The sequence below is a fragment of the Trypanosoma rangeli genome (assembly GCF_003719475.1).
Source record: "Trypanosoma rangeli strain AM80 chromosome Unknown Tra_15.4_contig_00257, whole genome shotgun sequence".
NCBI lineage: Eukaryota > Euglenozoa > Kinetoplastea > Trypanosomatida > Trypanosomatidae > Trypanosoma > Trypanosoma rangeli.
In genome coordinates, this window is record NW_021706003.1 from 1 (window position 1) to 27,538 (window position 27,538).

At 53.2% G+C, this 27,538-nt stretch overlaps 11 protein-coding genes and 1 pseudogene across 11 annotated transcripts, besides 13 other annotated features; all 12 read right to left on the reverse strand.

Annotated features, from left to right (window-relative positions):
• The first annotated feature begins 62 nt into the window (after nt 1-62).
• Nucleotides 63-88: a microsatellite.
• Nucleotides 89-142: 54 nt separating this feature from the next.
• Nucleotides 143-223: a microsatellite.
• A 184-nt stretch (nt 224-407) lies between these two features.
• Nucleotides 408-445: a microsatellite.
• Nucleotides 446-634: 189 nt separating this feature from the next.
• TraAM80_06771 (karyopherin beta) lies at nt 635-3,847 on the reverse strand (the record flags this gene model as incomplete). The annotated part of the gene is made up of 1 exon (XM_029383600.1): nt 635-3,847. The coding sequence occupies one exon, from the start codon at nt 3,845-3,847 to the stop codon at nt 635-637; it is 3,213 nt and encodes a 1,070-aa protein (XP_029236526.1).
• Nucleotides 3,848-3,916: 69 nt separating this feature from the next.
• Nucleotides 3,917-3,958: a microsatellite.
• A 172-nt stretch (nt 3,959-4,130) lies between these two features.
• Nucleotides 4,131-4,147: a microsatellite.
• A 250-nt stretch (nt 4,148-4,397) lies between these two features.
• Nucleotides 4,398-4,425: a microsatellite.
• Nucleotides 4,426-4,557: 132 nt separating this feature from the next.
• Nucleotides 4,558-7,596, reverse strand: TraAM80_06772 (uncharacterized protein; the record flags this gene model as incomplete). Its single annotated transcript, XM_029383601.1, has 1 exon — nt 4,558-7,596. The coding sequence occupies one exon, from the start codon at nt 7,594-7,596 to the stop codon at nt 4,558-4,560; it is 3,039 nt and encodes a 1,012-aa protein (XP_029236527.1).
• A 309-nt stretch (nt 7,597-7,905) lies between these two features.
• Nucleotides 7,906-8,301, reverse strand: TraAM80_06773 (uncharacterized protein; the record flags this gene model as incomplete). The annotated part of the gene is made up of 1 exon (XM_029383602.1): nt 7,906-8,301. One exon carries the CDS (start codon nt 8,299-8,301, stop codon nt 7,906-7,908), a length of 396 nt encoding a protein of 131 aa, XP_029236528.1.
• Nucleotides 8,302-9,012: 711 nt separating this feature from the next.
• Nucleotides 9,013-9,036: a microsatellite.
• A 5-nt stretch (nt 9,037-9,041) lies between these two features.
• Nucleotides 9,042-9,061: a microsatellite.
• Nucleotides 9,062-9,252: 191 nt separating this feature from the next.
• TraAM80_06774 (putative serine carboxypeptidase S28) lies at nt 9,253-11,193 on the reverse strand (the record flags this gene model as incomplete). The annotated part of the gene is made up of 1 exon (XM_029383603.1): nt 9,253-11,193. The coding sequence occupies one exon, from the start codon at nt 11,191-11,193 to the stop codon at nt 9,253-9,255; it is 1,941 nt and encodes a 646-aa protein (XP_029236529.1).
• A 570-nt stretch (nt 11,194-11,763) lies between these two features.
• Nucleotides 11,764-15,420, reverse strand: TraAM80_06775 (putative R-SNARE protein; the record flags this gene model as incomplete). Its single annotated transcript, XM_029383604.1, has 1 exon — nt 11,764-15,420. The coding sequence occupies one exon, from the start codon at nt 15,418-15,420 to the stop codon at nt 11,764-11,766; it is 3,657 nt and encodes a 1,218-aa protein (XP_029236530.1).
• Nucleotides 15,421-15,613: 193 nt separating this feature from the next.
• Nucleotides 15,614-15,644: a microsatellite.
• A 160-nt stretch (nt 15,645-15,804) lies between these two features.
• TraAM80_06776 (uncharacterized protein) lies at nt 15,805-17,979 on the reverse strand (the record flags this gene model as incomplete). Its single annotated transcript, XM_029383605.1, has 1 exon — nt 15,805-17,979. The coding sequence occupies one exon, from the start codon at nt 17,977-17,979 to the stop codon at nt 15,805-15,807; it is 2,175 nt and encodes a 724-aa protein (XP_029236531.1).
• A 467-nt stretch (nt 17,980-18,446) lies between these two features.
• Nucleotides 18,447-18,483: a microsatellite.
• Nucleotides 18,484-18,601: 118 nt separating this feature from the next.
• Nucleotides 18,602-19,636, reverse strand: TraAM80_06777 (uncharacterized protein; the record flags this gene model as incomplete). Its single annotated transcript, XM_029383606.1, has 1 exon — nt 18,602-19,636. The coding sequence occupies one exon, from the start codon at nt 19,634-19,636 to the stop codon at nt 18,602-18,604; it is 1,035 nt and encodes a 344-aa protein (XP_029236532.1).
• Nucleotides 19,637-19,824: 188 nt separating this feature from the next.
• Nucleotides 19,825-19,847: a microsatellite.
• Nucleotides 19,848-20,047: 200 nt separating this feature from the next.
• On the reverse strand, nt 20,048-20,659 carry TraAM80_06778 (translation initiation factor 3 subunit K; the record flags this gene model as incomplete). Its single annotated transcript, XM_029383607.1, has 1 exon — nt 20,048-20,659. The coding sequence occupies one exon, from the start codon at nt 20,657-20,659 to the stop codon at nt 20,048-20,050; it is 612 nt and encodes a 203-aa protein (XP_029236533.1).
• An 852-nt stretch (nt 20,660-21,511) lies between these two features.
• Nucleotides 21,512-21,543: a microsatellite.
• A 289-nt stretch (nt 21,544-21,832) lies between these two features.
• On the reverse strand, nt 21,833-24,706 carry TraAM80_06779 (small nuclear ribonucleoprotein component-like protein; the record flags this gene model as incomplete). Its single annotated transcript, XM_029383608.1, has 1 exon — nt 21,833-24,706. One exon carries the CDS (start codon nt 24,704-24,706, stop codon nt 21,833-21,835), a length of 2,874 nt encoding a protein of 957 aa, XP_029236534.1.
• A 106-nt stretch (nt 24,707-24,812) lies between these two features.
• Nucleotides 24,813-24,847: a microsatellite.
• A 158-nt stretch (nt 24,848-25,005) lies between these two features.
• Nucleotides 25,006-25,625, reverse strand: TraAM80_06780 (hypothetical protein; annotated as a pseudogene).
• Nucleotides 25,626-25,953: 328 nt separating this feature from the next.
• On the reverse strand, nt 25,954-27,138 carry TraAM80_06781 (uncharacterized protein; the record flags this gene model as incomplete). The annotated part of the gene is made up of 1 exon (XM_029383609.1): nt 25,954-27,138. One exon carries the CDS (start codon nt 27,136-27,138, stop codon nt 25,954-25,956), a length of 1,185 nt encoding a protein of 394 aa, XP_029236535.1.
• A 38-nt stretch (nt 27,139-27,176) lies between these two features.
• On the reverse strand, nt 27,177-27,538 carry TraAM80_06782 (uncharacterized protein; the record flags this gene model as incomplete). The annotated part of the gene is made up of 1 exon (XM_029383610.1): nt 27,177-27,538. A coding segment is annotated over one exon (362 nt), but the record flags the coding sequence as incomplete, so codon positions are not given.

A 27,538-nucleotide genomic window follows, 5' to 3' on the forward strand; every position in this document is an offset into this window, starting at 1 on the left:
TCCACAACTTTATTTACTACCCACTGTTCGTTTGTTGCCTAACGACACGTCTGCGCGGACGACTCCTCAGTCTCTCTCTCTCTCTCTCCTTTTTTCCATATTTCTTCAATTATAGTGAAAGCACACGGTCCCGTTTCCTACATGTTTGGTTCTTTTTTTTTGTTTTTGTTTTGTTTTTTTTTAGTTGTTGGGTTTTTGGTTATTTATTTATTTATGGATATATATGCGTACGTGTGTGGGTGTATGCGTTGTCTTGGCACGCCCATTATTACGGCACTTGGGCCCGTGGCACTCGGCGCATGTGGGACCGTGCGGCTTAATACTGCCTACCGGGGTGCCTGGGTGCAGAGAACAACCACAAGAAGGTTGCGCGCAGCAGAAAAGGGAAACGGCAAAGAAGAAAGGTAAACAACCAACAACAACAGCAGCAGCAGCAATAGCCACAGGTGACATTCAGGAGACTTTCTCTCCAGCGTCTGCTCTTGTCCCTCCAACTGCGTTTATTTCATCCTTCTCTGACAGGATCCCGCTCCGTTCCCTTGCTGCCTCTGCTACTGGGTGCTCCTCTGCTGCCTTTTTATCCCCGCCTTATTTTGCTTTCCCCTTCGTCTCACTTACTCCTTTTGTAGGCAGCCTACATATGCGCAAGTTGGGCCCGCGTGGACTCGCTCAGCACGTCCCCGTTGGCCGCCTGGAGGCGCAGAAGAATTGCCTTCGCCTGCGTCTCGTCTCCCTTCAGCAGCGGGTGCCGCTGCACGACCCACATCATCACACGCTCGTGCACTCGGCACGCCTCCGTCTTGTCACCGCCAGCAGGGAGGGAATTCACAACACGGGCAAGCATCTGCGTCTGCTCATGTTCCGGCAGAAGCTGGTAGTACAGTGAGAGGAGCGTCACCGCCGTGCTAATGACGTTGCAAGTGGCATCCTCGTACTCCTCCTTGCGTTGAACGGCCAGGTAACGAACGATGATCCCGTGAACCTGCTGAACGAACTGCTGAGTGGCAGGATATTCGTGATGCTCAAAGTACTGCAGTAAAAGGTTCATTAGATAGAAGGCGGATTGCAGCACATCGGCGTCCCCATGTCGCTGAGCAAAGTTGATGACACTCCCAACAATCGTAGGAACTAAACTAGCCACGTGGTCTGGGGCGTGTTCGACTAAACTGCACAGCAGCGCGAGACCGCGTGCCACCATGACATCCTTTTCGTTCCCTTCCAACATTCGCTGCAGAACGGGGATGAACGTGGTATTAAAAACAGGGGCAAAAACGGCACTAGCACGCTCAAGCATCTTGTCAAGGAGGTCACAGGTATCGCGGATGAGGGCGTCCGCCTCCTCCTCCTCCTGTTTTAGTTTGTCCAGCTCGTCATCGTCGTTCTCGTCCAACTGGGACTGCAGGCTCTCCGTACGGCTTTCCATCGCGCGTTGCAAGACCCCAAGAATTTTCTCGCTAATGGAGTTTACCGTCTCTGGTGACACAAGCGTGGGTGCATCATCAATACAGCGGCTAATCACCACTGACATTGCGCTAGACGCCTCCAAGTCATCCTCCTCCGCAAACTGATTTAATAGCGGGGGCATCACGCTAACAGCTACTTGGGCCCGCCCTGTCGAATCGTAGGCATCCATCACGCCATCTAAAATCAACGCACCGCTCTCGCGAATAGAAGAGTCTGATTGAAAACTGATCAGCTTAACGGCGGACTCCATAATTTGCGGCAAGTGCGGCCCCAAGTTTTTGCCAACGTATGACAGCATGGCACTGACAACGCTGGCCGCAAGGTCCTTTTCCTCAATGAGCCCCGTGTGCAACTTGATCCTCCTGACACCCACACCAGGAACCACAACTCGCATGGTTGTCACCTTTCCATCTTCATCCTCGTCATCGTCATCGTCATCGCCAACCTCTGCATTCTCCACCTCAGTGTCACACTCCACATTCATCATGGAGATAAGCACAGGCATTACTATGTCCAAATAGGGTGTTACTTCTTCCCTGAGGCAATCTGTCATGCATGTCCATCCCCGAAGCACGTAGCGCAGACGCATGTCGTCGTCCTTCGATCCCCTTGCCAGGTGATTCAGCAGATCGCGCAGGTAGTTGCACATATCATGGGCGTAAGGCGCAAAAACTTCTCTGCCCACCCCACAGGCCAAAAGCGTCGTGCATTCGATGGCCTTGCACTTCATCATGACGGTCTCTGGGATCTCCGGCATTGCCAAAATTTCCTGAAACACAGGGACAAGGTGGCTGGTGTACGGCTTTAGTAGGCCTTTACAGGTTGAGATGACGGAAGAGAGGGCGCCAAGGCAATCATCGCGAACAAATCCGTGCGATGTCTGCTTCAGAAGAGTCACAAGGGAAACGCACAGGCCCTCAATGTAACTCTCAAAAAGCTTGATGAAGAGGGTGTCATCCTCGCTTTCACTCTCCTCACATTGGTCAAAGAAGGAATCCAGGCAGCGGGCAGCACGCGTTGCAACGGCTGGCACACTGTCACTGAGGCACCGCATGACGGCTGGAACAATTGCATGGGACAACTGTTCCTGCATTTTTGGTGCAAAATCGCTGGACATCTGCGTGAGGCAATCCAAGGCGCTGGCGCGAACGTACTTCACCTCATCCTGAACAGCAGGGATGACCATCTGAACGATTTGTTCAAGATGTTTCTCAAGAACTGTCGCCATACCCTCCGCGAGGTACGTAATAAGAAGCAGCGCCGCATTACGCCTCTTCCAATCGGGAGAGTGGATGTTTTCCATGAAGAGCCGTTGAGCCAAGGCGTCCAGCTTTCTCCCACCAAGGGCTGACGCCAGCCGATCAATCCCACTGCTCCCAACAGTATCATCCTTGTCATCCTCAAGGTCCTCACCGTCAAGGTTGATGCCCTTTTCGTCCCAGTCATCCGGCATCTCGGGGTTGAGTGTGTACTCAAACAGGAGCTGCAGAAAGGAGGCGGAGAAGTGGGGCACCTTGCGCACCGTCCTTGGCTCACTCTCGCAATAGGTCAATAAAGCCTCAATGGCCATGTGACGTGCACCCGCCCCTACTGACGGTGTCGAGGCCACTTCCATCAAGCCCTGAAGAAGCGCGGAGGTGTGGCCCGCAAAAAGCCCGGCGGCGTTTGCGACACCATCTGCGAGTTTACCGGTCAACTTCTCCGCGTCATCCCAGTTGGACGCGTTGAGGGAGTCCTGTACAACTTGCAGCATCAAGGGAACCAATTCGGCCAACTCAGGCATGGGGCGGCACATGGCAACATTGACAAGAGCATCAAATGCGCTTTTTCTCGCCTCCACAAAGGGATCTGTCAGACAATTTCTGATTCCAGTCACCAGTTTGGTGGTGTGGGCCTCAAAGTAGCTCGCCATGGAAGGACCTGTCGCAGCAATGATCTCAGAGCAGATTGTCTTCAGCTGATGAGCAGATTCTGCGTTCTCGAGGATCTGAAACACACTCTGCCAAAGCTCATCCCATTCCTGACCTAGCCCGTGCATCTTGACGACAAGGGCACTCACGCATGCCGCGGCCAGAGCCCGCTGTGGACCGAAAGCCGCCTTCCCGAGCACCTGCAACATGAGATCTTTCACTGCCCGCTGTGTCTGTGCATCCGAGACGTCGTAGCAGTTGGACTTGCTGCTGAAGAGCTTCCTTAACAAGACCATACCCATCTGCATCGTTTGCGGGCTCTCCGTGGCCGCGCATAGCTCCGACAGGCTGCACATCATCCACACGCTGTTCCCCGTGGAAAGTGACTCATACTCCGCCTCCGCCGACTTGCGCACGGAGTTGTCTGGCGACCTCAAATTGTCAATTAGCCGTAGAAGCTGCGCCTGATCCATATCCCACCGCGTTATTTGGACGAGGGCAAAAAGAAGTCAACCAAAAGGGAATCACAAGAAGGACCCAGATCTTTCTTTCTCTCTCTCTCCTCACCCCACCCCCGCTCTCTCGATTTACCTCTTAAATTTATGTGTAGAGATTTACCTGCTGCAAAGTACCTTCGTGGCTTATAGACTTTGCACAGTTCAGGCCTTAAACCCACCCACCCCCGCTTCTCCTATTGTTTTTTATTTTAAAAAAATAGCCGCTTATCTAACAGGTGCCACATTTCACCAGAGGCATAACAACAACAACAACAAAGGCGAGGTGAAGACGTTACAAAAAAAAAAAAAGGGCAAAGAAAAAAACAGACACGAGCAGATATACTCTGCTTGTGGTTGTTTTTGGCCTTAAGTGCGTGTCAAGTATTAAAATACCACTAACCACACGCAGAAGGGCGGTCACACGATGCAATAGTTGGGAAAGGAGCTCAAAGTGTTTATTGTTCCTCCTCTCCAGAGCAAAAAAAAAAAGGCATTACTTACACAGTATTTTTTTAAAAAATGAAGGATCTATATATAGATAGATAGATATATATTAATACAATCATAGGCATCGTATGCCACAGCAGAAAACCGATCACGAAGATCCACAGATGGGTAAACACATTTTTACAATAAAATGCTCATTTCCCCGCCGCTGCACTTCGCTTTGTGTTTTCCTTTTGCTTCTATGGATTAGCCGAAAGGGCCTCTATGGCGCTCTGCAGTCCAGCAACGGGGGCGAAGGCCTCAAGAAACCCCGTGGAGAGATGTGGTGATAACTCCTTCCCAAAAGGGTCCGTGTGGAAAAGGACGATGGCACGCGGCCAGGCGTACGCCCAGCGAAGTACCGTGTCCATGAATGCATCTTCGTCAAACGGTATCCCTGCCAGAAGTGACAAACCCACCACCATCCACGACCGCCGAAGAGCGGTACTCAACACCTGAAAAGCCAAGACACTCGTTGTTGTGGCATTGCCCAAGGATACCGCCGCTGCCGCCATCGGCACCTCAGCGGTAGAACATTCACCACGTGAAGCTGTGCACCCAATTGGAGTGCTGCCGTCGCTGAGGAGTTCAATTTTACTCCACGACTGAGGCGATAGAGCCGCAGCCAGCGCCAACTCGCGGCGATCCAGCAAGACACCATCCAGCAACTCGATGTGATGAAGCACATGGTCATTTGATAGTACAACCCTCACGGCGCGAAGGTGTGGTTGCCACACCGCCACAAACGGCACAAGACTACGCAGCGTGATACATGCAAGTCTCCTCCGCGCTGCGGGCGGCATCTCACGCGGCTCGCCACACCCGGTGCCTGGCAAGGATAAAAGTACAGACCGCACTGTTCCATGCAGAACACATTTGAACCACCCCGTAGGAGGAATGATGCCACCCTCGTTGATAAAGGAGTGAAGAACGGGATGGACATCGCCGTAGTAAAAGAGGTCGCCTACAGTGAGCCAAGCCCGCAATGAAGGCAACAAAGTCTCAAAAAGACAGGAAAAATCAACAACAGAGTGCAGTACAGCTGGTTTGCACAAAGGGATCTCCTTCTCTGTGACGTTGGAGGGTACAACGGAATCCTCAGACCGTCGTTCCCGAAATGGCTGCAAACCTCCATCGTGAAGGTGCAGAGCCTCCAACAAACAATCGTTTACACGAGCTGGATGAGTCTGCATGGAAACCATTAACCATTGAGGTTTCATCTCCAACTCACGGCACGGATGCAACAAGCAGGCAAACCCATCTGCAATCCTAAACATAAGCTCCGTATTGCGTCCGCGTCGACGTTCGGCACGCGCAATTGTTACCATGAGGTTAAAGCAATCATCTAAAGATGATGCCGGGGCCTGTGCTTCACCACCATACAATACAAAAAGCATCTGTAGAGTACAGGACTGAGAAAGCGAAGCAAAGACTTCATCGATTGTACGTGCAATTGTCACTGTAAACGTTTTTGCATTTGTCGTTAATTCTCGCAATGCACTCTGAAGACTCCAGTGACTCACTGCATCCCAAGCGTAACGCGCCTGTTTAGTCTCTCGTGATGCAGAGACTCCATGGAATTGGCTACAGCGCGCATCAGCATCAACCCCTCGTATTTCTTGCTGGCCAGGTAATTCAGGCTGCGCAACATCAAATGGGGCGTCTGTGTCCTCTCTTAGGGAGCGCATGACATTTTTGTCCTGAAGAAGCTGTCGCTTAATGCTCCACGCAATCAACGCTTTCGACACATGTTTCCTACCAAGTACAGTTTCAACAGAATCTACCCTTGACGCGGCACAGTCACCTTCGCCGCCCTCAACAAGACCGGGTTCTGCTCGACCTTCCTCACGAACCTTTTTGCACGCCGTAGGTTCCAATGCATGCATCAAAGGAAAATTGTTCGCCAAGGAGCGTAATACCCTGTCGCCTGATTCACCGCAAACAGAGGCCTTCATTGCTTTGTTAGCTTCTTGCTCTATGGACACTGTTGTAGACGACCCAAGAGCCCTACTGCTTTTAAGGGGATGCATTCCCCTCTCTCCCGCACTTTCTGCTTCCGCTTGTGCGACAAAATCTACTTTCAGTGGTACTATGCGTTCAAACTGAGTTTGTAGTTTATGAGAATCCTCAACACTTTCATCACCCCCCAGGGCAGCCTCAACGGGAGAAATGGGAGGTGTGGAACATACCAATGGAGACCCCCTCACTTTCACCGGGTTCCTCATCACAGGTGGTGTTGCAACGTGACCAGAATGAGATCCCCCTGCGCTTTCTATTGCACCCACCCTCTGCGGATACGTTACTAGATTAGTGTTGCCCACTTCATCCTCCTCCTCCTCCTCCTCGTTTGCCAAGGAAATCATGGGCTCCTTAGTAATACGACGTTCCGTCCAAGTATCCGCAAAGGCCAATTCTATTGCACTCGCACGCAAAACTTTTGTTTTAATTACATCTCTGGGAAATATTGTCAATTTTATAAACGGTCCCACTAAAGAACCTGGAATCACGGCGCGAGTTAGCGTTCCTTTTACATCCTTCACACAGAGGACGCCAACGTAACCTGTGCGTGGGTGATTAGAGCACGATACGACAAGACGCTCAATCGGCGTCTCTGGTTCCCCCGAATCATCTGCAATAGCTTCAAACAAAACAGATAACGCAATATCTCTTATACGCTCGATACGAACACCTGTTGAATTCTTCGTGGGTTCGATATGCGAGACAAGTTCTCTGCGCAAATAGTTCTTGGGAAGAGAGCTCAACACAAAAAAAGGATGTGGGGTTTGGTAAAGGTTGGTTGTCCAAACCTTGTCCTCTTGGTGTTTGCCTTTGGTAGTAGCATTAATAAAAACCGCAGAAGCACCAAGGCCACTGGCCTCAATAACTCTAGAAAGAACCGGCTCAGGTGATGGATCAAATCGTATGAGAGGCTTACGACGTGTGCGGTGCTGTTGGTGCAGCTTTTCATGTTGTTGTTTGGTCCGCCTTGGAGAAACCAACAGTTCCTGTGTGCCTCGGTTATTCTCAATAGTATTCTTCTGATTGGTCGTTATCCCCTCTTTTGGTTCTCCTTTGTCATCATTGCTGGGGAAAGCGCCTCTAGCAGCCCTATTATGAGACTGAAATGAAGTACGTTTCCTTGTTTTAATTTTCGAAACTAACGGAAAACCATGGTGAGAAGCAGGTGCTCCCACTAACGTCTCCAGTACCCGTGAAACCGCATCCAAGTCAAGTTCCATAAACAACTCTTTTTCACTACGATGCAAAGCAGAAAAAAAAAGACAAAAAAGTGTTACGGAAAATGCTTTAGAAGACAGATGCAATGCACCTTTTTATTTGGTCTAGTTTCTTCACTTGTGTGTGTGTTTTCTTTATATATTCGCAGTGGGACTCAGATACATAAGGCATAAGAAGACATACATACTTACATCTCAACTTTAGAGTAAATGTAGACAGTTTCCTCGTTTTCCCCACCTCCAACGTTTAACAAATATGCGTCCAAAGAATGACCAAAGGATTTGCAACACAAAACAAGAAGCCTTCATACCCTAAGAATCGGCAGCTTTTCTGGCCTCCTTTTGCTTCCTTATCACCTCATTGTTGACCAATACATAAGGATGGTTGCGAAGATTCGTACTATGATACGTATTGTTGCGAAGAAGGTACTGCGCTAGCCAGGTCACTGGATTAGTATTTCCTGTTGTCTGGTATCGGTCGGGAAACGCACACGGTTGAGAAAGTCGCCGCTGCTCACGCCTCACTAAATCATAGAGCGCCGGAATAAGAGTAGGAAAAAGGGTTTCGCGCAAATAGGTGATATTTTCGTTTTCTAAGGGAATTTTAACTGATGGCTCAATGCCTTCATAGCCGCACCAAATTTGTTCCTCCACCAGGCGGACCATCATCTCCTCACTCGGATACAACACATTTTCAGGGTTCTCCATTGTGAGAAAAAAAAACTCGCAACTAACTGTTAACCTTCTTTATACTCGTAAAAGCAGTAGCTGAAAACAAAATATGTTGAAAAAAAAATATTTCTAAAAGACACCATAATATACATTCCCACCCCAAAAATTCAGTTTACATCACCAAAAGCAGCTTCCATCCACCAAGAAAATAACGGGCCCAATAAAGGCACATAATTTACCCACGATAAAAAAAAAAAGTGGGCTTTGTCGTTGTTATTTTTGTTTCTTTCTTTTCATAATAGCCAAGCATCTCGTAAACGGCATCACGGTAATTTATTTTTGTGAATCCAAAGCAAGCAAAAATAAAATCAAAATCAAAATAACGCCAAATAAATAAAGCATGTAAGACAAGTGGCAAAAAAAAAGTAAACAAATGAGAGAAACACTTGAAAAATGTCCTCACAATTCGATCAACTAACAAGAAGACATTGTACGGCCCATAATCAAAACGGCAAACACAAACAAAAGATCCTATCCGGCAAATATGTTGGAGTAACGACGGCAACCAAAGCCAATATTTTCCAATACAGTCATGCAGAATAGCGTGGGCAAAGACAATTTCTAATTCATAGCCACCCAATGTGCAACATGTATTGGGCAAAAGCATCCTTCAATAAGCGCCACATCATCAAGACCCTATTGACTCCTAAATACAACTTTTAATGAAACCCCTCCGCCCTGCCCCTCAAAAAAAAAAAAATCAAAAAAAAATGAACTATTATTACTATTATTATTAATTGTCGTTGGGCCTAGCATTCATTTGAATGTCCTCAACTTGCAGAACAAAATTCATATATATATATAACAAAAAGGAATTGATAATGGCTAACTCTTTTCAATTCCTAGAAACAATACTACTTCAGAAATCACACGACCATATTTCTAAGCAATGTAATGATTTCAAAAACAAAATCATAGTCACTGTGCTCAGAAGCAGTCACTAAATAATGAACGATATACACTGATGTATGCTATGCTTCCGCTTTCTGTAAATAAAATTTTTTCTCTTTTCGGTCTGTAGTAAAGATGTAAAATCACTGCACAAGGAACCATAACTAGCGAAAGAAATCCCACATAGCACGAAAAGCATCTTATATAATGTCCGTTTCCTTGGCCTTCATCACCAATTGGTGGTGGCAGTTGATCAAAAAATTGAACAAAAATCTCATGTTGAATTCCAAAAGAGAAAAGTGCTTGCCTTGTGGCCAACAGCCAGGAAGAATTATTCCGCAAATTGAGCAACGCCAAAGAATATTGTTCTTTATTCGTATGGCTTGCATAAACAGCAAAGTGAATAATTATAACATTTCGGGTAGAGCCATTTTTCACGTCATAAACTTCAGCAGTCTGATCAAAAAAATCATAAAGATCGCTCCAAATAGCTTTTATCAGTGTCTCTTTCTCCAAAAGGGCCTTGCTACTAAAGTTGCCGCTAAGAACAAGAGCATAGAGGAGTTGTTCACTTGTCATCCAAGCATCCAAGTAAAAAGTCAGTTTTTCTCTCTGGTTTCGTAATGCTGCAGAATCGTTCAGATGTGGAAAGGCAAGATCTCCAGAGTGCCCGCAGCCTTCACACTGTGCAATAATAGCCTGATAATTAGGTCCCAAAGTTTTCGTGACTCCGCACACCTTCCATGGATCATCTGACCCTTGTAATGCAACCATATTTGAGACTCTTGGTTTTTTACCCCCCCATTTGAAATTGAAGTAAAAGACATCTGGGAAAACAGAATCTCCGAAGGCCAAACGACATTGTGTAACAAAGTAATCAGTATTTACGGTGGGGAGTCGAAGACTATTATAATACCCCACCTGAAAATATGCAAGTTCACTACAGGTCTGATAAATCCATGCATAGCCTGTGGAAGCCCATTTATTTGACATTGAAGTGTTCGATAAGCATTCTGTACTGTAGAAACATTCGGAGGTAAATGATGATCCATACATATGATGAATCATATTGAAAAATTGCCCCAGACTGTCTGTTTTATTTTGTGGTATAAGCATTTCACACATGTCCCACTTTTTCCCATACTGAACCGCAGCTGCCACGGCGTCAGCAAGCATGTACGATATCCCAGGTTTATCAAAATAATGTGGAATATGAAATCGATCCAAAAATTGCAAACGAGCAGACTCATCCTCCCACAGCTCTGAGAACAAAGACTGTGCAGTCCGAACTGCGCGAGCGCATTCAAGTGAAAGTTCAGATTTGACATGATTATCGAAGGCATAAAAATTGAACTGAGTTTCAACAGCCCCACTACTGCTCCAAACCGCCAAGGCAGCTGTAGGATATTTCACCTTAAACCACACGCTTAGGGCACCAGCATAGCCTCCACCAACAATAAGCCAACGAAACTTTTTCCCAATCAATTTATTCTCAACAAAACGCTGAAAGGAACGCAAATCATCCAATGCAATATCAACACTGAGATACCTTTTAATTTTTCCTGTGTCCGTTAAGGGAGCCGGTAAACTTTCGCCATAGTATCGGTTTTCCAGGGCAAAAAGCAGCATATTTCGCTTGTGTCCATAGACTCCGGGATACCCACTAGGAGATGAAACTCCTGCTCTTTCCCCCACGATATAAAGCATGGCCAAGTCACCCCCCTTCCATGCAGAATAATCCACCCAGTAACGCTCATCAAACGTAGGCCCTCCAGAGAATGAATGGTTCACAAGTTGGCGAAATACCGCGGGAGTTGTGTTGACATACTCCCCGCCTTCAAAAGACCCTGCTTCGCTTCGGCCAGAGAGCGAACGAAAAAGCCCCCCACGAGAAAACCGCTCCGGGAACACGCCCGGTGGCGACAAACTGTGCGCCCCGCAAAAGGACAATACGCAAGCAAAAACGAACAGCCACATCGCGCCGCAGGTGTCTTCCCCACCCCTTTTTTCCTGACTATTACTATTCCTCGAGCTCCCCCCCCCCCCTTTCCTTTGAGGAGGTGCGCCCCGCCTACCTAGATCCCGTAAAAAAAAACCTCGAAAACAACAGCAGCTAGGCAAACAACCGAACAGCCCGGGCTACGGCCGGCGCCGCCCCTCGCCCTTGCGGACCCGCCCCTCGCCCTTGCGGACCCGCCCCTCGCCCTTGCAGACCCGCCCCTCGCCCTTGCGGACCCGCCCCTCGCCTTTGCGGACCCGCCAGCCTCTTGAAGCCGCCCCGCCCCTGCGCGCATCGCGCCGGCGGGCCGCCCGCGCCCCCTTGCCTTTCCGTCGGCCACTAAAGAAGGAGGGAAATAACAAAGAAAAAGGAGGAGGAGGCGCGTTGTGGGGTGCGGTGCGGTCGTCGCTACTAGGCAAGCCGGCACGCTGCGTCCGGCGGGGGTTGGCATGGGGCTGAGAGGGCGCCCGAACAGCTTTTAGCACGGCGCATGCACGTTAAAGGGGGGGGGGGGGCTCCTCCGCCCCGCTTAATTCCACTCCCCGCGATCACATCCATTTGTTTCGTTGCTTCTCTCTCAACATCCGGGCCAGGTCCTGAAACCTGGCGGCCTCCTCAGCGAGCTCGCGGGACCGGTTCGCTATCTCGGCGACCCGCTCCCCCCGCTCGCGGAGCTTCGCCTGGTTCTCGCCCATGAGCCGCCTCGCCTCGTTGAGCGTGACGTTTTCGCGCTCCGCAGTGGACTTTATCTCAGCATATCGGCTCCCCTGCTGCCGCCCGTGCGCTGCTTTGAGCTGCGGAGCCTCTCCGGGGCCGGCGGCGGGCGCCAGACGCCGGCGAAGCTCCTCAAACGACTCCTGCCGCTCTGCGCGCAGCAGCCCCTCTACTTTCAGGGCCTCCTCTTCCCACGGCAGTGCCAAGAGGCGTTTCAAAAACCCCCCCTCTTGCTTCGTTGTGGGCGGCGGCGGCAGGAATCGCTGGTACGCCTGGAAACTTGAGGGTGCGGCTGAGCAAGGCAGCCCCGCGAAAAACGCCCCAGCGCTGGGCCCCATTGCCCCACCCTCGCCGTCGGCGGCAGCGAAAACGAGGTGGCCCAGCGCCCCACCTCGGCCAACCACGTAAACGTGGAGGTTTCCCCCCTCGACCGGTAAAGGGTAGATGCGGAGGCGCTCCTCCTGCGTGAAGTGAACCATTGCCTTGGACTCTGCCAGCGGCTGGGCCGTCTCCAAATCTAGCATACGGACCCGGCGCCACCTGTTGGCGTCCCTCGTCAGCACAAGCAACGCACCAGCGAACTCGCAAGCAACCACATGTTCAACGGCACAGCCGGGTTCGAATGAGCACAACGGTTCGAGGGGCTTCGCTGCTCCATTTGCCGCCAGGCGCGCAGCAGCAAGGACGTCCACCTTCCCTTCGGCGCATAGTATGACGCTCGCCTCCCCACGTTGACTCCGCCTGCTGCTGCGAGGTGCGGGAACCGTCGCCGCCACCTCTTCCTCATTTCTTTCAGGTCCTTCACGCAGATGCCACTCGAGGGGGCCAAACATCCAGGACGGCCCTTCCTCTACCATAGCGATGCGAGCAGACGGCATGAGCGTTTCTCCAACAGAATGGTTCACCTCCCCTGCGAGCACCACGTGGCCCCCGACAACCTGCGCGCAGAAGCGCAATGTCGCAGATTTACCCGAGGGAATCGAATACCACTCCGCCTCGTCATCATCCTTTTTCACAGCCCACGCATCCGCCTTTTCAGGAGCATAGCGAATACGCACTGGGAGCAACAACCGGCCAAAAACGTCGAGTAGATAGATAACTCCCTCGCTTCCGTGTGGCGCTGCCTTCGCGGCGCCGGCGGTGGGCTTCAGAACAACTTCACATAGTAAATCCGCGCCCAACACAGGAAAGTCGTTCGTCCGGGAACACGCAATAACGGCATTGTATCGCCACCCCTCGCCCCCAGCGCTTGGGAAGTACGACAAAAGTCGCATGCAGCTCATGTCCCACACGATCACACCCTTCTGGTCGGACAGAACACAGACAAGCGCCAGGCACATCCTGTTGGTTGCCTCCACTTTTACACAAGCAGACGGGCCGGGACAATCCAGCCAGACAGTGTCGAATGACGCCAAGGTGCTACCAGCAGGAAAGAGCGCTGCCGGGAAGCGCACCATAAAAGGTAACCCCTCCTCCCCTGTCTGGGCGCCACTCAAGTCCACCAGCACGAAGGAGGCATCCTGCAACTGAAGAAGCACGCTGCATCCACCACGAAGCAACTGCAACCCTGACGATGCGCCTCCTGACCTTGCAATACGGCAGCTGACCAAAACTGCGGTTCGTGCCAAAGTGCCCGCGTCATTGTCATCGTCGCCGCCCTTGCCCTCAGCAGACGTTGAATCTGGCATGAGGCACTCTCTCGAAAGCTTCACAAGGGGTTCAACGAGCGTTGATGAGAGATGCACCACGGAGACAACAACGGCGTCTGCACATGCCACAACACGCAGTATCATTTCTGTGTAGTGCGGCAGCTCTGGTATGATTTGCTCGAGCAGGGTAAACGTGTTGCAACCTTTAACTGAGACGTGGCTCCCCCACGCCGTGTATTGCTCCATGACAGACGTGGGCACAGGAACGCACTCATTGGACAAAGGAAACAGGCAAACACCACCGCATGGTACATCAGGTAATGTGCCAAACGCCAAGGGAGGGCCATCCCATTTCTGCAAGTCAGACGGCTTCGCTAACCCCACCCCCCCTTGCAACACATCTCGCCAAGGATCGGAATCCTGTTGAGCGTTCCGCACCGAACACCAGAACGCGTTCAACCGTTCAAGGGATGGAGATAAAAGCAGCATTCTGACTGAAGCATTTGCCCCGCGTGGAAGTTCCTGCAACGTATCTACGCTCTCCAAATTACGTTTTGACCGGCACCGTCGTATGAGCAGCGGCCCAGAAGCGCTACTCGTCATGAGGAGTACATCCAGATCGCGTTCTGTCCACATCCCTACCCAATAGCTGGAGCGAACACACGGAATGACACGCTTCACGGCGAGAGCACCTTTGGTGCCCCGCGCTGGCATTCGCTCCAGATGGAGTGCAGCCACATGTGCCAAAATATCCTCTCTCTGGTGAAGCTGCCTTCCCTCCACATCAAGCACTAGCTCCACCAATTCCCCCACCGAGTAAAGAAGAAGATGTATATGACACTTTTTGTCAGATTGCGCTTGCGAGGAGGAGCCGGCGCTGCGCGCAATGTGTATACCGCACGGTACATTCTCACTGTCGTCCTCGTCAACGCCTTCCGTGTCACCATTGCCAGGAGAATAAGGCAAGCGGCATCCCGTCTCCAATGTCCAGAATACCTCAACCGACCTGTCCTTTGCCTTCTTTCCCCCATTAGACCAAATGAAAACGGTGGCAAGATCACTTTTCGTCGCGATGATATAGGTTCCTCCCGGGGTTACTCTGCAGGCCTGCAGAGACGTGCCCGCAGTGACGTGGGGCAAACGGTAGAAACCACTTAGGCTATTCTCATCCAGATGCCACTTGCATACCCCAGGGACCCCTGAAAGCACCGCCACAAGCGAATTTGAACTTGTCGGGTTGGAGTCTATCGAGTGGACGTGCCCACACAACAACGACGACGATGACGGCGGCGTTTGCGTTGGAAGAAAGGGACGACAAAGCGCAAGTAGATCGGTTGTCAATGCTGCCCACACCAAACTAAGCGAATCCGCTTCCTCCTTCAGCTTCCAATACATGACAGATCCCCCGCGGCAGCCCACAACCCCCCATGTCATACCTTGCGGGATGTGCAGGCAGGCAAACAGTGACTCGTTCCTGCCGCGAGGGAAAAGAGCGGAGGGGGAATGGCGCCGTGTAAAGTCAAAAAGCAGCAGACACTCTGGGGATAATAACAAAAAACTCGAGGTTCCAGCAAATATATGTGCGTCCAGCCATCGCGCCCCCTTTTGCACAGGCAGTGCCACCCGACGACGACCACGTGTCAGCACGACGACGGGCGCATTGTCCCCGACGCAGAGGAGGTTCCCCAGAATGGGGTCGAGGACGCACAGGTGGTACGCCGCGTAGTCGATCGTCTCGTCATGGCAAACAAGAGCGGGGCAGTCCGGCTTGAGCGCATCTGTGGTGCTGGAAGCAACTGGAGCCCTTGGGCGCCAAAAGCGAATCTTGCGAAGGTGCTCCATAGTAGCCTCACTGATGCGATGTGCCGGGCAATCGATGCTCCCCCCGCAGCAAATGTCGTCCTTGGAGTAGAGTCGCTAAAGCTGTGAGGGAAAAGGAGGAGGAACGCCGGACGTGAAACAAGGGCAAAAAAAAAAGCAGGAGCATGAAGCACGCATGCACCGCCACAGCAATGTGTCTCTCTTCACCCGCGCCAACTAAGACACAAACAGACAAACAAAAAAACCTGGCCCGCATAGCTTGGAAGCCACACACATCCACAAAAAGAGAGAGAGAAAAAAAGCTGAGCCAAACGTAAAGCAGAAGAGGAACTGCACCTGGCGACATGATTGCGATTCATTGTTTATTTTTATTTACGTATTTGTGTGCGAGTGCGGGTGCTGAGGTCAATGGTTTTTTTCTTTGTCACGGCGTTCCGAGAGGAGGGCCCGGCATTGCTGCAGCGCCGTAGAGGCCGCCGTGTACCGCTCCCTGAGCGACTCCATCGCCGCCTCCGCTTTCTCCAGGGACTGAGTGCTGGGGGGGGCGGCAAAGTATGTCGTGGCCAAGAGCACAAAAACAATGCACGCTAACGAAGTTACGGTGAGTCGGCGGAGGCGCGAGGATGCGGAGAACCGCAATTTCTTGGCGGACATGACAGCCTGAGAAACAAATTGCTGTCGAGCCCGCTCGGAGGGTGCCGCATACAACGTTTCGAGCGAAGTCGCCACGCCGCTGCCCATTGCAGTTTCCGCCGTCACCTGGCGCGAGGCGTGGGACCGCTCTGCGATGGAGGTACTTTCTGCCAGCGAGCGTTGAAGCATCACCGCAGAGCGCTCCGCCTCCAGCTCGCGAATGCGGGCCTCAAACTGACGCGTCTTAGCGGCCTGTTCCTCGCGGTAAAAGGCAAACCTCGCGTTCTGTGCGATCAAGTCATCTAGCTGGAACTGCAGCTGTCGTATGGATTGATCCCTTCGCTGCAGCTCCTCTGCCTCCTGTGCAGCCACCTTCGCCTCTGTAGGGCTGCACTCCCGCTCGAGAGCGGCGGCCCCAGCTGCTGTCTCCGCTGAAACAGTCACTTGTCCGGAGCGGAGGAGCTCAGCCTCGCTATGGTGCAGCTCCAGCTCACGCATGCGCTCCCGCGTGCGCGCGTGCGCCTCCTCCTCCTCGCGCAGCCGCTGCCGAAGTCCTTGTCGCTCTTCCTCCTTTGACATGAGTTCCTCCTCGCGGAGCACAATGAGGCGCTGACTCTGCACCTGCATGTGTTCCATCTCACTATTCAAAAGCTGGGCCTGCTCCAACTCCTGACGAAGCTCCTCAAGGCGATCCGCCTGCTTACGATTATCCTCCCGCACATGCTGCAAAGCCGCCCCCAACGCATGGCATGCACTTTGCTGCTCCTGAAGCAGACCTTCACGCTCCTGCAGCAGACCCTCGAAGCGTACACGCTGCTCCTCCAGTGCTTCATTGGTAGCCTTTTTGAGGCATTCCGCGTCGCCGGCCACTGCAGCATGTCTCGCCTCCATTTCCTGCTCGCGAGCCAACGCCTGCTCCCACTCCTGGCATTTACTTTCCGCGATGTGTTTTGCCTCCTGTAATTCTAACCTCAGACGTGTGATATTGTCCTCGCTCTGTCGTATTATGAGTTGGTAATCCTTTTCCCTCAGTTCATACTCCTCCGCCTTGGCCTCAATGATATTTTCTAGCTGCGCCACCTTTGAGCGCAATGTGTCCATCTCCGTCTTTAGCTCAGCCACCTTCTTCTCGGCCTCCATGTGCTCCCACTTCACCCCCTCCAGCTTGCTTTGACTGCGATCCCGTTCCGCAACAAGCTCCGCCCGCAACTGTTTCTCGCGCTGCAACGCAGCCACCAACGACGCCTGCACCTGCGGCGTCCGCTCACTTGTGGAGGCCGTGGCGTCGTCGTTTGCATTCAAGTCCCCATCAGCGCTACCGTTTGGCGCAAGTGCCTCTTCTTTTTCAGGCAATGACTCCTCCGCCACTGTTCCCCCAACCGCTGCCGCCGCGCGCGCCTCAAGAAGTTGCCGCTCCAACTCCTCGTTGCGGTGCTGCATCGCCTCCTTGAAGCGCTCGAACTGTTGGCACAACTTCTGCACATCCTCCTTCTTGGAGGCCTCCGCCACCAGACGCGCCTGCTCCGCCTCAAGCTGCCGCTTGTGCGCCTTTTCCTCCTTTTCCACAGCCTTCTGAAGCTGGGCCTGCAGGTCGGCCAGTTTGGCCTCTGTCAGCGTCGCGTACACCTCGTCCGTCTTCCCCAAGGGACCTGCGCGGCGCAACTCCTCTAACACGCGTTTGTCGTTGGCACGTTGCTGCATAGACACACGCTTTTCCCGCTCAGCGGTGCGTCTGAAGGCGTCGTACTCCAAGCGCAGCGCAGTTGCATCGGCAAACAAGTCATCGTACAAGCTCTTCTGCTCCACCAGCCGAGCCCGAAGCTGCAACAACTCTGCAGCCAGCTCTTCCCTCGTTGCGTTCCCATTGACGTCCGACGAGGTCGATAGGGCGTCTGCAGCAGGACGCTCCTCTCCGAGTTCTATGAGTCGCTGGAACAGTCTGGACATTATGATGCGTCGTGTACGGCAACAGCTGTCGCCTCCTCACTTATTCCCCTCCTTTCTTCTTACCTTATGTAGTGCGACACTGCCCACACCTCGCTCCCCCCCCCCCAACAACACACACATACACATGCAAGCAAGCAGTCAAGCAAAGGCAAACGAAGGGCAATCAACAGCAAATTCCTTAGTGGGCAATGAAGACTGTGCAAACTCACACACGTTCCGCTTAGACCTGTGATTCGCTTGCAAGTGCTAATGTGGAAATGGCTACCATGTGATCTCCTGGCGTTTCTCTCACCTTTTCCAGTCACGGCGAGAGGAGCGATGGACACAAAGAGACACAGCTAGCGGACATTAGGGAACCAGCTGTGTCAGTCAGTGGAAGCGGAAGGGCGCACAACACACCAAAGCATGCATGCATAGAGATGAGGAATTTACGAAAAAAAAAAGACATCAAAACGAGGCGACAGAATTAAAAAAAGTAAAAGTAAATAATAATAATAATAATAAATTAGGAGCGACGACATGCGTCTTCTGTAACGCAACACAGGTCCGTTGCGCAGTAACGAGAGAACAAAATGAAATAAACGAGAAACCGTCGGCAATCCCCCCGCCCACAGCTCTGTCTTTAGGCGTCCTCGTGCGCCACCACAAGAAAAGGAGCCAAGTGGCCGTAGAGCGCAGGTACAAATGCCTTGTACGACGGCAGCCTCTCCACCTCCACACCGATGAGGTGCTCGCCCTCTTCGAGGACAAAAAGGTCGTCGAAGTGCAGGACGACTGTACGCCGCCACTGCTCCTGCTCCCTGGAGCGGGCGGCTCCATGCGGGTCATCAACCACAAATGCGGCAGCCTTTTTCTTCCTCCTGCTCGATATCTTGTCAGCAGCATGGGTTGTTGTCTTCTCAAAAGTGGCTGCAACGGCGTCATTCAATAGTTTCCGCGTGGAACCACAAAGCTGTGACGCCGCAGGACGACAAAGAAACACGTTCACTGCAACATAGCCACACAGATGTGTTTCATCCAACTGTCCCTGCTGCTGATACTGATGCTCCTGCTGCTGCTCTAAAATCACTTTCATTGGAGGCATAACGCGGTGCGGGGTCACACGCTCTGCTCGTGGTTCCCACCACAGACGCAGTGTCGCCGCACGGTGTGCAGCACAAAGAGGGAGCTCTGCGTGCACCCTAGCCAGCGCGTGCGGACTGGAGAACTGAGCAAGCGCGTCTTGCAAACGTTGGTCTCGCAGTGTGCCCTGTGTGATGAGGCCCACGGTGAAGTCCGCCGGGGCATTCCGCGTTATGAAGACTCCCATTACAGGTGTGCCACGCCGCAACGAGCCGCTGGCAGCGTTCAGTATATGTTCCGCGGCAAACATTGCAGCATGTTCCCAAAACAAAGTCACCTGGTCTTTTGTGAGCCTTTCAACGGTGTGACACCGGGTGAGGGAGGTGTAATCGGCGTGCGAGAGAGTCATGGAGACAGACTCACGCAATGCAAGGCTGGCGGGGTGAATGCTTGGCACTGAAGCCGCAGCATTGGAAGTGATCGTCTGTTTCTCCTGCAGACCAAGTACATGACGGATCTCTGTCAACTCGGTGCATGCACACATGTACTCGCTCTTGTCTGGCACCTCGTGTCGGCAAAAAACACACGACGGCATTCTGTGGTGCATCACAAGGGAAAAGGGACTGACACGCGTGTTCTTGTTCGCCTCCTGTTTCTGTCCTAAAAGAGAATGGGGGGAGGGGGGTGCGCTGGGGAATAGCACCAAGAGCGGGCTGAAAAGAAAACGGCCACAGCAAAGCCGGGCCATGAAAAAAAAAAAAAAGTAAATGCGATCGACGTTAACCGCGCCGCCGCCGCCGCCGCCGAAGCGAAGCAGCAGGGCGTGCAAAGAGACCCAAAAGAGAAGAGAGGAGGCACATACACACACACAGATAACAATAATGATAATAGGGAGAATCGAGTTCATTTGTGTTTGATTAAAGTCGCTTAGACGCGGTTTCTTTCTTTCTTCGCTCATTTTCTTCAGCGAGGGGGAGCCCGTGCCTCCCCGCCCGTGCCGCCGCCCTCACGAGACGATCGAGACAATGTCGGAGAAGCGCAGTGGCTGCTGGTTGGAATCGCTCTCCGGGGCGTTGAAGATCGACTTGGCAAACGACACCGTCTCCGCGTCGCAGGAGAGAAGCAAAATGGCATCGCCAGCGATGCGGGCCGATTCGCTGAGCGTGGACGGCAGCTGGTCGGGGCTCACTCCGAGGTACGTCGCCATCTTCGCTACCGGCACCTTCTCGAGCGTGCTGGCCACCACCATCAAAATGCCGGCCCGCACCTGCGGCTCAAAGCTGGGCGCGGCGGCGAGGAGGCCCTTTGCCTCGCCCCACACCTCCCAGAACTGCACAAACCTGCCACAGCTCAGGTAGTTTTCCAGGTCGTAAATTAGGCCCAGTTCCTTCTCAATGTAGTGGGCGTCCTGCACGTGTCCCGGCACAAGAGAGATACACGCTGAAAAGTCGCTACATTGGAAGCGCGGGAGCGTCTGCAAAAGAACACCCAGAAGCAACTCCTTGTCCGGCTGCGTGCCTGCCATGACGTAACTTTTCAGGAAGCGCAGGAAGAGCGGAAGGTCATACCGGTCCTGCTGCAACGCCTCATCCACATCCCTGGCCAAATCCCGACTCATTCTTGTTTGCGTCAAGCGTTAGTGTGAAATACAAAAATGCTACCCCAATCGAGTTTGGTATGCGTAAAGGGGCAAGAAGAAGAAACAAAAAGACTTCACGTGGCACCCAAATAGGTGCAGTGGGTCGCAGAAGAGAGAGGTCAGTTGGGGGTGGATAGCAGCAAAGAGCATGAGGGCCATATACGTGTCGCTGGTGCCGCTCCGTGCCGCAAAGGGCATTTTGCGTCAAATGACGTTTTCTCCCGTGCAGGGCACTGAAATCACACAGCGACGGTGGGCAGGAAGGAATAGGCAACAAAAGCGGCAGCAGCCACAACAACACAATGGTCATGGAGCAAATAAAAAGTAATAATAAGCTAAAGCAACGAGTTGGAAATACCACCGACGCCCTCTTGGACAGCAGCAACCCGCCACGCAGTGCCATGGCAGGGCAATATAATTTGGCACAGGTAAACGCCTCTGCCGGATGTATTGTTGTTTAAGCCTGGAGGTGTCCAGCACAATGGCTCGTCCGCCGCGCCAACACGCCGGTGTCATTCACACCAATTAAGGGAAGTAAAAAAAAAGACCCGCGCTTTCTCTGGCAGTGCACACATGATGCTCCTCGGGAAAAAACCAACGCTGCCACAGACCACACACCAACGTTTACTGGATGCTCAAGCAAGCTGCGCAGGGCGGAGCTGCTGAAGGCTGTTACCGTTAGTGGGCCATCAGTCCATCAATACCTCTACTGCCCAGTGGCAAATGAGTCGTGTGCACACCCGCCTTGAGCCTGCCATATCGCCTGCATTTCCTTGGTTTCCTCGCACCCCTTGCGCCTGCTGTCTACCTTCCGTAGGAGAGGCCCACGGTCACACACAAGCAAACACACCCACGCACACACAAGTGTGGAGCGTCGTGCCAACAACCGTGAAGAACACGTATAATCAACAATAAACGAAAGCGAAAGAACACAAAATGCAGAGGAGCAACAGGAGTAGTCAAACTAAACTGGAAGGAAACACGTGTTCCCATGGGGCGTCAATCAATTTATCTATCAATCTGAGGAGTGGGTTTATCTTTAGTTGTGGCCGCACAGCGCCGCATGTTGTTGTTGTTGGTTTCTTCTGCATGTTTTCCCCTCTCATTTCATTACGACAATAAAATCAAAGCAAACAAAAATGAGGCGTGCGGTCACGCCTGAAACTCCGCAAGAAGTGGTGGCAGGCCTTTTCGAAATCGTGTCTTGAGCGTAAAGTCCCGCGCCAGCTGATAGCCGCGTGCTGGCTGAAGTGGCGGGATGTGAATAGTCGTGTCGAAGGGGTCGCCGGGCACCAGATCCCAGCGGTCAAAGCTGAAGAGCGGAAACGCCTCACCTTGGGTCGACATGCGCATTTGCGTCTCCAGGCCAAAGCTGTCCATTGCAGGCACCAGCGCCCGGACATACACAAGCGTTGTGGCAGCAATCGGCTCCTCCGACAAAATACTTCCCCGCCGCATCTGCAGAATCTCCAATAATTTCCCGACGCATTCGGGGGGGCACGTAATGTCCACGGCGAGCACGGGCTCAAGGAGACGTGGCTGCCCACCAAGTAGTGCCTGCTTCACCGTCGTCCGCGCAATGGAAATAACCGCCGCATCCTTCATCTCCGCCTCCACGTCAGCCAAGACGAGTCGCACCGCAGCGCCACGGACCACATCGCCAGTGAGTGGACCAGACGCCACAGCAGAGCGAAACCCAACGGTCATGGCCTGCAAACGCTGCTGCGTTAGCGGCGCAAACTGCTGCTGCTCCTCCTCAATTGTGTCGTTAATGAACAGACTTGGGCCCTTCGTCGTGTGGGGCCCCGCCGCAACAATATGTTGGGCGTCCAGGGCATCCATGTCGCATCGTCGCAGCGTCGTCCAGAGTTTGACAACACCACTACTCTCGCGGGGGAAGAGGTCGATCTGCTCGTACTCCACGAGATCGACCAGGTGGCGGTTCATGGAACCACTCGTGCAGCCAATCTGTGCCCGCTTGGAGCCGCTCACGGCCAGCACGCCATTCTGCTCCAGCACAGTCTCCGAAAAGGAGACAAACGGCTGTGATATTCCAAGTTTTACGCCCTTGCAGAGGCCACAGCGTAGTTCGTGCAGGGCGGTGTCAAGATGCAACTCCCCATACCCAGTGAGAGTGAACTCGCCTGTTTCTTCCTTGTGGGCATCAAGCCCGGGGGTTGTGCGTACAAGAATCTGCAGTCCACGCTGCAGCTGTGCACTCTTCGTAGGGTCCTTAAGCTCCACCCCAACGTGCACCATCGGTTCCCCGCACTTGAGAGGATACACCCGCACCTCATCAATCCATGCCCCGGACGCGGTGTCTCCCAAACCACCAGCGTCATCTTCCCGCAGCAGAGGAGCAGCGATGGCGCCCCCAACCAGCACAAGATGACTCCCAGGTCGTGTACCAAAACCAGTAAGAAGAACCACCTGACCCGCACGGGCACAATCGATGTCCACAAGCCCATTTAACATCTTCAGCAGCAGCTCCTTCACGACAAATGTATAGAACGGCTCAGCGTCGCTGGAGTGTTCATCCACCACGACTAATTGCATACCTCTCTTTAAAACACCATGTAGCACACGAACGACTGCAAAATTTTCTTCTCCGTTTTTTTGCGAACGCAGTAGCGGCGCAATGGCAATCACCGAATTTTCCACCTCACACGTGAGGCCATAGTGCACTCGAAGCCATTGCGAGCGTGCATCGGTTTGTGGCACCACATTGAGAAGCGCGTCAACGCCTTCTAACCCTGCGTCGCCGCAGAAGAGCTTGATGGCCTCTCGTGTCGCAGCGACAGGGTCCCGTGGGCGCGGGTGCAAACTGGTGCTAAGAACTTCGTGCCCCTTGCCTGTCAATGCGTGGGCAACAATTTTGTAAATCGGCTCAAGAACAAGCGTGACGAAGGCAGGTTTCTGAGTAAAGTTGGTGATCTTCACGAATCGGCCCTTCTCGAAAGCAACCTGTCCCCAGAGCTGCTGCGACAGCGCGGCTGGATCAACAGAAGGGTACTCGCGGCTATACTTCAGCGCGAAGGTCTCCGTCGTGAAGCAGAAGCCCAGCTTTGATGAGGTAAAAAGAACGGTGCCGTTCGTTGGGGAAACGAGGAGCGAAGAACCAAACCCAGCGATCTCGTTGTTGACGGCGTCCACCACCATCCGCAGCTTACGATAGGCGTCCAACGGCGGCAGCTTGAGGTCCATGATGAGGCGATCAACCTTCGTGATGACAAGAATAACCGGTAGATTCTCCTGCAGCACCGCCTGCCGCAAGAGCCTGACAGCGTTGCGTGTGACGGACTCAACGGCGTCAACGCAAAATATGGCGGCGTCTGCAAGGCGCAGGGCTGCCGCCATCTCCGCCGCGAAGTCGGGATGGCCGGGGGTGTCACAGAAGCTGACAAGGTGATACGCCTGCTGGTAGTGTGCTCCTGACACCATTTCCGTCACAACGCTGCTCTTCACAGAAATTTTTCGGTCCACCTCGTCTTCACGCTGGCGGTACGCACGACCCCCGAGCAGTGTGGTGAGCAGCGACGTCTTGCCATGGTGCAAGTGACCAATGATAGCCACGTTGCGTTGGCGTGAAGGGATGCCGCGCAAAAGATCTAAAAAGTCACGCTCAGACAACGGTGCCGCGTGAGCATCCTGAATAAGAAGCGGTGCCACACGCCGGTCCTCGACGAGAAACTTACCATGTGCCCCCTCCGCCCGGGGGCGGGAAACGACGTCTTTCGCTTCTACCAGAGGCTCAGCGATGGATTGATTTGCCGCCTCCCCAATAATGAGCTCAACGTCGTCACTAAAGTCACTGTTTGAATCGCTTCTTGCACCATCAGTTGACCCCCGACGATGCTGCTGCGGAAAGCCTTCGTCCTCCTCATCGCTACTGCCGCTCTCCGCCCGCTGCCAGGCATCGTCATCGCTTACGGAGACAGCCACCTTCTCGCTGCCGTCGTAGCCACTGCTGCTGCTGCTGTCGTCAGACTCCAGCCGGTTGCCGTGCTCATCGTACCCAAAATTCATGTGGTGAAACGCGCCTTCGCCGGTCCTATCGCTCTCCAAAGGTGTTTTTATTCTCTTTCCTCAGAATACAACAAAATTTGAGAACACAGAAGGCACCCACAAAAGCAAAAATAATAATAATAATAATAATAAAACAAATAAAGTTGCAGCCCCACGCACTGCCACCCGGGAGGCAGAACTCAAGTGAGGTGGCAAATAGAACGCGGACAGTGGTGTGCATCCACTCCAGCATCAAAAACAGAAGGGGAGCAAGTGTATGCCCCACAAACGCTAATCTCCATCACCACCAGTAGCTCATCACTCTTCGTAACGCAATGCCCCGTTGGGGCTATGAAGTGAGGGCGGTAGCACCTTCCTTGGGCGCCTCATGAAAGGTGACAAGAACACGCTGCTCCAGAGACATCCGGTGCTCCTGGCGCTCCAACGCGGAGCTAATTTGCTCCTTTTGAATCCTCCACGGCTGCTCCGGCGAATCCGCCTCTAGTCGCATTGCCATGGTGGGCGCCATGGCACTAATTTCAGGCTGCCGTGACTCCAGCGGCCTCACACTCGTTGGCACCACTATAATAAACAAAAAGCCAAAAAAAAAGAGATAGAGGGAAAGAAAGTATTATGTCTCGGGAGTAAAGTTTTACTCCGTGCGGCGCACCTCCCAGTCGAGGCATGAGACAAGGCCGAGGCAATTTATGTACAGCGTGCGGGAAACTCGATCGTCCTCCAGTACCTGCAGGTCCTTGTGAGCTTGGTTAACCAGCTCACGCTGCGCTGAAGGACTTGTGATGCCTCAATTCCGCCTAAAACCGGAACAAATCTGCTGCAAAAGAAGCATGCGGATTGTAACGCTTGGAATGCGGTTGGCGGGCTTCAAGTAGCGCCGGTCCAACATTATCACTGCCTCCGCAGTCAGCAGGGCGGACATGCTCGTTGTGACTTCTCTACCGTCGAAGCGCGAAGCTTTCCTCACCGCCCCGTACCCTTTTTCCTCCCGCAACGAGCAGCGATGCGCAGTGGTACGGTGGGATAAAAAGTAAAGAAAGGACAAAAAAAAAGTGTGTGGAAAAACGTGGGGCCAATACGATGCCGAAGGAAGATATGCGTTCGAAAGTCAAAAGGTAGCGCAGGCCTCAAAAAAGCGAACCTCGTACAATGAGAAAGTTCCTTTCAAAAGGCAAAAAAAGAAAACAAAAATACACTAAAAAAGACGCATAAGGTGGTGAGGCATATTTTCGTTGCCCAGCTCTTTAGCTTCACATTCCGCCGCGTGTTGTGGCGCCCGCCTTGCCAGGTGCCACCCATCGCTTCAGAGGCATGGAGTGCTGCCTTCGAGCATACTGTTTTTCTTGAGCCGACAATGTGGCCACAGCGCAACCAAAGGGGTCTTCACCACCGTGGCCAACGTCAAACTTTGACTGCCGCTCCAACGGCACTCGGGAGGAGGTGTGCGGGGAGCCCCTCGTTGTGGAAGCCATCGACGCATGTCCTCGAGAGACGGGAGCGGGTGGCCTCCTTTCACTGCAAGGCATTACTCCCGGCGAGGCACCTCTGTCCTTGACTGGTGTTGCCGCCGTCCCCCAACCCGGCCGCAGAGTATGGCCCTCGGACGACGAGGTGGTATCACAAACGCGATTCTGCGCTCGACGAAGGGCATGTTGCAGCAATGCCTCCCGCTCGCCTTGCACTGGCGACACTGATGCCGGCCTGGCGACGTCTTCGGCCACCGTGTCCACCGCCGCGCTAAGGGCGCCCTCGACGTCGTTAAACAGCAGAAGGCACGCCTCCAGGATGGCGGCGTCCGCCTTTCTCAAGGCAACAGATCCCAACAAACACTGCTGAATCTTCCGCAACGCCACACCCTGCTTTGCCGCCACCTGGTTAAGAAGCTGCGTCAACTGTCTCTGCCGCTGCGTCAGCCGCAAGGAAAGATCAGCCGTATGATCAATAACGCTGCACAGCTCGCGCGCTAGCTGCACGACGCATTGTCCCTCCTCGTCCACCACCACCGTCCCACGGGCCGCACGCTTCAACTCTGCCACCACAACATCACGCAGACAAAGCACTGACTCTTCCAATCCCACTGAAATCCTCATCAGCTTCGCACCATGTGAATATACCACATTAGCTACCCCCGACCTTGCCTCCGCAAGCTGCTGCAGCAGACTATTAGCCTTAACCGCTTTCTCACGTGAAAGCTCCTTAGCACTCCCCAATTCCTGCTCTAGCGCAAGACAGCGGGAGCGCAGCACAGACAACTCTCCCAACAACGAGCGCCTCTCCTCACGATATCCCGCTTCAGACACTGTATAAGCATCTTTCATTTCCTCACTTTTCACGCGCAAGTCCCCATTCTTCTCCTCCAACCCACGTACCGTATTCCTAAGCGTATCAATTTCCTTTTTTGCCTCATCAAAAGATGACATCACTTTAGACAACATTCTCTCCAAAACACCACGATCCCTAGCAAAACCAACCTCTACCTTCTCAACCTCATCGCGACATTGCTGTACAGCATCCTCTGCGCCATGCTCGGCCTCCTCCGCGCGCCGCCGCTCACGCTCCAGTGCTGCGCGAAGGCCATCCACCTCCGCGGCGTGGTCCGCCCTCTGCTGCTCCAGGGCGGTCTCAAGGGTGCCAGCTGCTCGTAGTGCCGCTGCTCCGCGGAGTCAGACGCACTCCGTGCGCCATGCTCGGCCTCCTCCGCGCGCCGCCGCTCACGCTCCAGTGCTGCGCGAAGGCCATCCACCTCCGCGGCGTGGTCCGCCCTCTGCTGCTCCAGAGCGGTCTCAAGGGTAGCCAGCTGCTCGTAGTGCCGCTGCTCCGCGGAGTCAGACGCAC